The 10,826-nt window shown below is 41.2% G+C and overlaps 1 protein-coding gene across 1 annotated transcript in view; it reads right to left on the reverse strand.

The window, feature by feature from the left end:
* Nucleotides 1-10,826, reverse strand: part of LOC108747044 (craniofacial development protein 2-like) — a 41,153-nt gene that overhangs the window by 3,744 nt on the left and 26,583 nt on the right. The window contains exon 5 of the mRNA XM_018484275.1: nucleotides 10,428-10,586. Coding sequence (XP_018339777.1) covers nucleotides 10,428-10,586 — 159 coding nt within the window. The remainder of the gene's footprint in view (nucleotides 1-10,427; nucleotides 10,587-10,826) is intronic.

Here is a 10,826-nt window from a genome sequence, read left to right on the forward strand (position 1 = left end):
GTAGGGAGACAGAGAGGGAGTACGGAAGGTCCGGTCGCAGGACCTGCAACCCCTTTGCCACTGTTCGTCCTGTAGTATCGCGCGCACTGTCCATCCGCATAAATTACCGCGAAATCCGGTTTTCGACAATACCTGATGCGCTGCCCTCGCGCACCTCTCGCGATGGCCCCGATCACGCTGGGTCACGCCTGGGTCCCGAATCGCTGGAGAGGGACATGCGACCTGCCGTGGGCAGTGTGAGACCGAGGAACGGAGTGAAAGCGAAAGAGTTTGCGAGATCTGTCTTCTGTGTTTTTTTTTTTTTTTCCCTGTTAAACACGGGCTAATGTACACATATTTTATTCATTTTAATCGTCGTAAAGTCTTTCTTATCAAGATATACGCAATAAAAAGAGAAAGATGGATTTATTATTTGTTCACAATAATATTTTATGGAAAAAAATCGATAAACCACATTGACATGAAAAATTACTGGTTCATCCGTATTATTTTCATTGTGTTTTAATACGTTATTAGAATATTTTAAATATTTTAAGCGCTCAGAATGAAACCGGAGACTCCTGAAATAATCGTCTTACATAAATAAAATCTAATGCCCGTCGACGATGCGTCCCATCGAGCAGTCTCCCTTCTTGATTCGCGCGATGCGCAATGACCATTCGCATACATTATCGTCCGTCCATCGAAATCCGGTTTTCGACAATACCCGGTGATACGAACCAGGGTTTCGGTTCACCCTCCCCAAAGAGGAGAGCGGCGTGCAACCTGCGACGAAACTCGTGAGACCGTGGCGAGGGATATACACGTAGTGGAATATGTGAGGGACAGTGACTATGGCCTCTGTCCGGCCGTGATGGCGACGACGGTACGGAGATTTTCTTTGGGGATGACCATCGATGACCGGGGGGGTTGCGCGAGCGACTTCTTTCTCGTTTCTTTTTTTTTTTTTTTTCAATTCTTTATTTCCTCCTCTGTCGCCACCGGTCCGGTGGGAACGAAAACCTGATCGGGGGAGTCTTCGTCCACTCTGATGTCGGGAGTCTTTAACCACCTCGACGTTGCGAGTGCAAGAGCGACGAGACGTGAGAGAGACACGAGGGATGAACGAAGAGGACGGGCGCGAACCGTTTGAACTTACCAACCCCGTGTAGACATATGCGCGCAATGAGACTTAGCGGCCAGTAAGATCGTTGCCGCTTTCGTTACGTTGTTCACAGGGTCATGGGAAAACCGGGCTAACCGGACATTGGTCACGAACGGAAACCTCCTTTAAGTCGCGGCGCGTGGAGAGCGTCACGACGCGCTTCATACGCGCGCGGGGATGTACGCGTCTCTCCCCGAACCAATTTCAGCGAGTTAACGTCCGACTCGAGTGAAAGGGATGAAAAAGAAAAATTGCGTGGCAGTTACATCCGAGATTTTGTTCGAGCCGTCTGCCCGACGACGGTTACCGCCTTCATTTCTAACCGCCGTCTTCTAACGTCTCGCGTGACCGAGATTTGTCGGCCTAACTTTCGACATCGTATTAACGGCTAGGGTTTCGACGAACGCGCGAGACGGTTGATATATTAAATTGAAGCTTAACGAATTTTGTAAAGTCCTATCTAGGATCTTTACCAGATATGTCCTGTTACGCTATTAGATTTCTTTACAGCGCTGCGGAGTGACTCAGGAAATAATTGAGGAAATTGGAATCTGTTCAAATACTGTTGCGGAATTATTGCAACACGCGGTTACGCAAACGCCTAATATGAAAACGCATTCGCGTGTTATCGATTTGCTGGAATATGTCAAACTGCCATTTTTTTTTCATGTCCCGCATAGAGGCCGTACAATATGAAGTGTATTAATGGACGAAGCATGTAAGTGCAAAATGCTTCGGGAATTGTTCGGGAGATTGATCCTTGAACGGCTGCCAGGCATGGCAAAGAAATCGATCGAGGAAATTGACTTCTTTTTCTACGCTCCGATAGATAACCGCAATAAGCGCACCGCCACGGTAGCCAAATGGAATCTAACGTATTGCATAAGAGCGATATTGCCGTCTGCCGTTTCACAAAAAGGAACAACTCTAGATATATCGCGCCCGCCAGATATATCGCGCAATAATGAATGCTAACGCGCGAGATAATAACGCCGGTCTGCTGCTGACGTCTACATTATTAATCATTAATATCCGTAACGTCCCTTTCTCGAAGACATCGGTAGCGGTAGCCGACACGTGGCTGATACTCCAAATGAAACGAAACAATATATACTTGGGTGAAATAACTCGTGTCCTACATGACGTGTTTCGTTTGAGATATTGACACAAGCCAAGTGTTTCCTAGTAGAGCTAATTCATGCGATGTCGGGCTTAACGTGCTAATTAACTCACGTGGTATTGAAAGCCGTCAGTCAGTTCGAGGACCGTTCGTGCCATTGACGGACGTTGAGAACGTCATCGTAGAAAATTACACTCCGCTCCGGAGTACCCTCGCGGATAACCGCAATAAACTCGTTGCGCGGCGGTAGGTAGGTAAAACGTTCGCTCGCGTTGCGTTAGATTTCCTATCCTACGAGAAAAGATAATTCCTGGCGCACGCGAGAGCGCAAATCGCAGGGCGATTATTGTCATAGACAACACAGGTCGGGCAAAAAACAATTTTTTTCCTTAAACGACGTAACGTCAATGCACGCACGTCGCACGAGAGTTTCGCGATTTTTCAAACCGAGTTGCATGATCCGGAGGAAGCTTGCTCTACGTTAAGTCAATCTGAAGATAGTCAGCTGTCGCTTGGTATAGCTGGCGTTGACTTATTCGATAAAACGATCGATGTTCATCATTCCTCATCCCCCAAGTAGCCTCGCCCTTCCTTTGGGCGTTTTGTGCTTTTTGTAACGTGTCGCAATTAATTTAAATGTCGTATGACTAGCGCAAAGTAGTTGCAGGTGCACGGAGAACAGGAAGAGACTAAATATAAATAATTTAATCGATAACTAAAATACGCATACTGGATAAGATATATAATAAGAACAATTTATCTTCCAGTATCTACACGGGAAGGACGATTTTGTTAAAGGATCTAAAAATTTTACTGGATCTAAAAATAATTTTGTTGAACCATTAAAGTAATTATGCAAGACGCTCAAACTGGTTGTTAGAATGTCAAAACTTTTTGCAGTATTGCATCGCGGAAAAAGAGTCCGATTGCATTAATTGGAATTCTGGTTGAAAATCGACAAATGCAAATTTTCTAGTTGAATTTATTATACTTTTAATTGAGATAACCAGAATTGCGATTGATATCATTAGAATTTTCTGATTCCTCCATTTTTTTTCAATCAGAAATTTTTCTCAGTGCTCTCATCATGCTTAGGTTTCTTACGCAATTATTTTGATAATTTAACAAAATTATTTTCAGATCTGTATCTAACTACATTTTTATACTAGATTTCAAAATTGTTCTTTTCGTATAGAAAAAAAGAATCTGTAATATAGCCGAAAGAATAAAGATTTTAATTAAATGTTGGATCGACATAATAAAACAATAATTTTACTTTCCTATAAAAATATTTAGATATTTATATTCATAATATTACTAAACATAATAACGTAACCAACTGTTTGGTAATAATTAATAAATATTTAGAAAAATAAAATTATTTTTGGTTATATTAACTAAGCATTTGATTGAAATTATTATACTTAACGTTCAGTACAACTATTACCAGACTATTTTTCGATGTATGAGTGTACAAATATGTTTTTGCCGTGAGATAAAAAGACGTGGCTCTAATATATTATATATCAGAAATTGAACGATATTTACATTCTGCTGCACCGTGTCGCATGCAATTGGATTATTAATTAGCGGCTAGTTGAAAGCAGGTTTGATACGTTCATGATAAATCACTGTTTGTCCTCGCGATGCACTCGAGGTCGCCGACCAACGAGACCATTGACCATTGACCGTCAGGCCTGCGAGGCATTAATGATCGCCGTGTCCAGCCGAGATGCGAACGCTTAGGAACATTATTTTATCGTGAGATAACGTCTAGAGTCGCTTAGAGTTATTAAGCGCGTCATTGAACGCTGTGTAAGAAATTCCCCAAGTGTCAACGGGTAATTATAAATTCTATGGAATTGTCGAACTATCGGGCAGCTCCAATACACCGTAACAACGATTATCGGACATTTAATCATTCGTAATCCTTTCTCCGCATCCGGACGTTGCATACAATCGTCCTCGAGCATTAATCGACACGCGGACAGTGGTCAGTTTTTACCGAATGCCGAATCCGGTTTGCGCCGCTTTGTTCGCGTCGCCAATAAGTAATCGTTCCCCTTAATACCTCAATTTACCGCCGATTTTCTGCCCCTAACTGCCCGCACAGGCGTTTATCACCGTCGCTCTACGTATCATTGGTTTCCCGCCGTCTTCCAATCGTTTTCTTTCAACGGTCGATTAATAAATAGGCAACACGTGGCGTTCCAGTTTCGTGCTTGGTAGTCACGGTAAAGCGTTCTCTTCCTCGTCCCCCGACATCGCCCTAATTAGCGTATCGCGGAAGTTATCGGAAGTGAATGCGAGCGTTACAGATAATGCTCATTACTACAATCTCGGTCTATTTACGAAATCTAATGGAGACCACGCCCCAACATCGCGTATCGCGAATTAACTTTAGATTGTACGTGAATGAATAAAGACAGTCCGATGACTTTCGTATATTGGGCATTGCCTACAGACTTATTGATGTGATAAATGATAGTATCTCCGATATTCTGAACATATCACGGTAGCTGAATTTCACTCTAATTATCACTATTTCCAATCAATCTCTGTAAGCATTCATGATAATCCAAATTTCCAATAATTTAATCTGCGTTTCATTACATTACGTTGTGTAAGTGCGTGTACTGGGAATTACGTGTATTCCCGGAATTTACCGTGAAATTATATAAATCTTTAGCTTTATACATCTAACACGTGTAACAGGCATGTATAATTCCTTCAAATTACAGTCGCGATTTTTCTTTTGTCGACGACGTGATATTATATCAGGTTGAAGACTTAGGGCTTCGTTGCATCAATTCATTTGTAATTTGATAGCAGTAGTAGTAGTTGTAGTACTAATCGAAGACTCTTCAATCATTTTCTTTTACAACACCCGAAGCACCGAGATTACAGGTAATGCCGGCGCGGCGCGCAGCATCCAAGCTGGATGCCGCGAGAAGACGTCAGTAAATCCAAGCGGAGGAGCAACGCTTCGATCGAGAGCCCAATTTCAGTCGCGTCACGCGCGGCTTACCTTACCTCTTTTAGCCGCAGGCTGTAAGCCGATTTTCTATTGCGGCCGCGTTTTGCGCGGCGCGCACCGTAAGAAGGAGCCATTAAAGAGACGCGTCCATTCATAATCCATTCATAAATTAGCTCGGCCGAGGGGAGAGGATAATGGGCACGGACCGGCCTCGTAAGGATTCCTTCTTGACCCGCGGATCGAGCGGAGTTGCTCACAGTGCAGATTGGCGCAGATGAGGATGGTCGCGAAACGAGGAGGAGAAGAAGAAGAAGAAACCGGAGTGAAGTTAAAGGAGGACGAAGAGGATACTGACGCGATCGGTTACGATTCGCCCGCTCTCTCGGGCGGATCGTCGCGCCGCGATGGAATTTACGCGTTTAGGCGTCGGCTGAATGCTGATGCGTATACGGCCTCGTATAATGTCGCTATCGCGCGGCCAACGGCATAATGGCTCTCGTCCAAGAATGACGGCGTATACGACGCGCGCCGTTCGCGACGGAGCGGGCTATCGGTAATTATTTATCTGCCGATCCCTGAATGACCGTAGCACGTAGGAACGTGCTCGTCGACGTTCTATCGGCGGTATATGTATCCGCGCGATCTCGTCTCTCCTCTTTCCCATGATCTTACGTCTGTTTCTTAATCCGCTTTGACGTCGCTGACGAGAGAGCCCTATATGGCGTTATCTATCCTGCGACATTTTACGATATCGTATATAGGCGTAATGCGTATGTGACGCGTGGATATATTTATACTCATATATATATTTGCGCAATGTTAAGAGCGTGCTTTACGTACGAAGATATACGTCCAAACTTTTAAATCTTTAATCTTTAGTATAAAATGCATGTTTAGTCTGTTATCAAATATTCCATCGTATTATAATGATAGTAGCATATGCAATGATAATTATATAGGTACTTAAAATATATATATATAGATACATTATGTCTTTATTCATACATAACTAGGATAGGTTATCTAATTAGAGTTTTATGGTGTTATTAAAAACGTGAATGTGAATGCCATAATATTTACAAGCGTCTAAGCCACTTTATTATTTGCCAAGGAATCTCATTTTAAAGAGTAAAAATTGAGCCAGTCTTGAAAAAGAGTGGTTCAATTTTCAATCTTTAAGAGTAAGATTTCATTCTTCAGAGTGAGATTCGCTGTAAAAGTTTTGGAGAATACAATATTTTAAACAATAATAAGATTGGAAATAAGACCGTTTATGTTAGATACATTACTTCAAATACGAAACGCCATTACGGTCTGAATGTTAAGATGTTGAACTATTATATACATATTCATTTAAATGAATTAATTTCAGAAATTATATAATATTTTACATTAATTACGTCCTAAAAACGCTAGAGATATGTATCTGTCTCTCCGCATAAAAGATGCGTTACGCAATATAATTACAGTTGATAGCGCGATAGTAAACGTTGCAATTCGTCCCGATAACACCACGGCCGTAATCGCGTACACGGGCAAGATGATAAGCAATTAGTCAGCTACTATGACCGATTCTAAATTATTGTTCGAGACATCTCGAGATATCTCAATCTTCTCTTCTCGGCCTCTTATTTCTGCGCGTCCCTTTAATCGCGCTGCAGCTTTATGCTTCGTGCAGAAGATCGGACGATTTTACGACGATCGCAAACGATTTATTTACGCGCAACGAGCGTAAATAAATACATATGCATCCACGTGCAACACTGCAGTGCCGGCGTTGTGTCGTTAAAATCGTTGCGACATCGTGGTGAGAGAAGATCACGCGGCGTGCCACATAAATTGACCGTAAATAGATCTCATATACGCGATACAATCAATCGTCCTCGTAAGATCAATCTTGTTACCGATCGCCCTTTCGTTCCTCCGCGATTTGTTCATTTTTATCGTCTCAATATTTATCGCATACCTACTTCCCCTCCGCTTCGCGTTCGCGCTTTCGTCAGATTAACGCGATGACGTTCGGCGATACTGTTGCGAGTTACACTCTGTTGCGTGACCTAACGGAGGTCCGCCCTGTAATTTCATTTGTCGAGATTCTATCGCGGAATTTATATGGTCGACTGGTGGAAATATGTCGTGGAAACCGATAAAGCAGCCGCGCATAATGCAAATGTTATTATGCGTTTCTCGAGCTTCCACGTTCGGCGAGCCGTTAAATCGGCTCACACGTGAAGAAATGATAATTCCTTTATTCATTTTGTAGAACTAACTGCTTGATTTCTCGACAGTTATGAAGAATTTAGTTATTAGAACCAATAAATCTCTCTTTGCCTTTTTTCACGCGGATGTGACGGGTTGATGCATTATTAAACGATAAATAATTAATGCAGTAAAACAGGTGGACATGTCCAGTTCTAACTCAATTGATTCTAAACCTCTCAATAATTGTGTGATTTTTATAATCCTTCTGATAAATAAAAATCATGTATGTTAATAGCGTGTATTATAATGTATAATGTCTCTTCATGTATCGTGTACATATTAAATCTGGCAAGTCTCGATCGCACTTCTGCAATTTTCTTACATGGATTATATCAAGAATTATACCGAATGCGAGTCACGTAAGTGCGACCGAAAAACAGACAAAGAATCCACGATGATGCATCGGTATCAGAGTGACGCAGCGCGGAATTCTGATACATACTATTGATACGTCGGTTCGGCGTCCTCGATCCTGCAGATAAAATGCGTACAAAGAAGTCTACTATTTAAAACGCGTCTGTCTGCCGAAAGAATTTTGTGTTCATCACGCCGACTGAGATGCTGCTACTATAAAGATTGTAATCGCAACTGCAAGAAATTTTACTGAGCATTGCATGTAAACGTATATATTAAAGTTGAATGAATTTAATGAATTTCAGTTTTTAATACTCATTAATCAGTATGAATAATGAGTATTAAAGTATTCTGGTAACAACTTTTTAGAGGGATTTAATATAATATTAATTAAAAGCATTTAGCAAAAATACGATTTTATTGTTTGTGATATTACACGATTCTAGACAATATTTTGCAATTCAATTTCGTTTAAAATTGTGCCGACGAACGGAACTTCGGAACTGTGCATTGTTGGCTATCAATTGGTACAGTAGGTTGATATCGCACTAACGGTACTAAGGAGAGTCGAGACTGAGTAAATACTCATGTAGTGATACTCATGACAAGGACGAGCCATGTCGCAACAGGAAGCAACCGACGCGGTTCGACTGGTCATGATGACCGATGAGCATTTGAAAGATAAAGTTCGATAGAGACTAATTTTATGTAGCGATATTTCATTCTTCTGCCAAATGATATTTTTTGTCCAGTAAACATTCATCATTATTATCATTATTAATAAGGTAAAAGTGCGGTCCTACAACAAATATAAAATTGAATATGTAAAATGACGAAGGGCAAACTTGGAAAATTTGTTGATAAAAAAATGAAATAAATATGCATGATACAAATAAATTTAAAAAATTAATATGCATTATATAAATGAATTAAAAAAAAAAGTCCAAATTGCTTATTAAACATGAATAAAATGAAAAAGAAAAGTAATGCCAAACCAGTAGAATCTGCATATAGCAACGAAGCGTGTTCGCAGATCTTTTAATGACGCAACGATAACGATTATGATGACAGGTTTATACTGAGTGATAACGCGTTTTGCATCTTGATATCATTACATCGTATCATTAATGTAATATTTCTAATCTCGTCGAATATAAATTCGAGAAAGTTCGTTGTAGACAGTATATAGATAATTGAGTTACTAAGTGAGATAAACATAAAAAAATTCACTGCATATAACTCGAAGTAGTTTCGATATCGTAATGATTTTCTAATCTAATGAGCATTTATGCACACATACACGTATCCTAACATTCACGCATGCGCAAGCGAAAAATTTTTATTCTTAAAAAAAAAAAACATTTTTAATAATTAGACGTTTTAAATAATATACTCCTGGAAAAATTTGCGTGCAGAATTTTTCTACATTATAAGTTTTTCAAGTAATTTATGAAATTCATGAAAGAAAATTGTCAGACAATGATTTATCACAATGTTTACATCTTCCAAAATGAATGTAAGCAAACGGAAGGAATGACAAAAATCGTAGCGGCGTTCGGTATTCGTCCCGTCGAATATCGAGAGACTGAGAACACTAAGTGCATTTAATCCCGACCACAGTGCGACAAAAAAGGATCATCGGCTCATCGCCGAACCGGTGGCGCGCGCATCCGAGAAGAAGCATGAAGGGAAGAAGCCGGCGGCAGCCGCAGAAGAAGAGGAGAAGGAGAAGAAGAAGATGATGATGAAAAGGATAAGAAGAGAAGAAGAAAGAAGAGAGCTCTCGGCGCGTCGGTTTCCCTCGTGGCAATGCGGGTGCCGATTACGGGCGGTGGGTTTGAATCGCGACGCGACGCGTCGGCTTTATGCGTCTTGATAGCTAGCTGCACCAGGAGGCGGCGCCGCTACGTGCAACGGCGAGAGCCTACCTACCGGACGAGAAGTCGGGGACCCATTGGCCACCGCAATGACCAATCATCATTTGACATTCTTTCACCTTACTTCGTGCTTGTGTGCGCTAAACCGCCGCGCTGGGCAACACGGAGCCGTCTGCACGTATGCGTGCACGCACACGTGCGGCGCGTGCACGCACGTGATGTCGCGGTTCAAATACATCGAACGCGTCTGTTACCACTACTACCACCGTGACCACCACTACCCAGGATGCAGGCGATCGAGAGCACGTCTGATACCCGGCTCCCCAAGCACCGTGGAATATATGCACCGTCGTACTTAGCGTGCATCGGTAGCCGGCCGAGTACAGGTTTATTATTGTAGAAAAAAATTCAAGTCACTTCGAATTTCAAGTCGCGTCTTGATATATGGCACATACGTCCCGTGTACGTCGATGTGTCCGACTGATTTCAACGTCGCGTGGAACGATGCTATTTATGAAACTGATTTGCAACGTAGATACACGCGAAGCAATGTCTTTGAAAAAAATGGTGTACACCGGTAGCACGATGCTCCTCGACGAGTGATATGTGTTTGGCGATTTGCTTGTCGACTATTAAATTAATCACTTAAGTACGAAGTTGGATTGATTCTAAGTTAATTCGCCCGAAACGTACGGACATAGATGTTTCCGGCATCGATGTCTCCGGCATTGCTGTCTCTGGCGTTAATGTCTCCGGCAGTGCTATCTCCGGCGTTGATATCTCTAAAGCGCGGTCGTCAGTTTTGTCATCAGTTTTGAATTTACTTGACATCGAGATATGCACGATAGAATTCTGAAATATTAAATACAGTTAGATAATATAATATAATGAATTAATTATATTTAACAAAATTGAAGGACTCTTATTATACAAAATAAATAATAAATAAAGGGCAAAGTAAGAGCCAACACATTTCTTTAAAAAAAAAAAAAATTATAATAGTCGTCTAATTAAAAGAAAATACAAATAAAGAAAAACAAATTCGAAGGAAATATGTAATAAAAATAAAAATAAAAATAAAAGATACATAAA

Source organism: Trachymyrmex septentrionalis, unplaced genomic scaffold (assembly GCF_001594115.1).
Source record: "Trachymyrmex septentrionalis isolate Tsep2-gDNA-1 unplaced genomic scaffold, Tsep1.0 scaffold190, whole genome shotgun sequence".
NCBI classification, from domain to species: Eukaryota; Metazoa; Arthropoda; class Insecta; order Hymenoptera; family Formicidae; genus Trachymyrmex; species Trachymyrmex septentrionalis.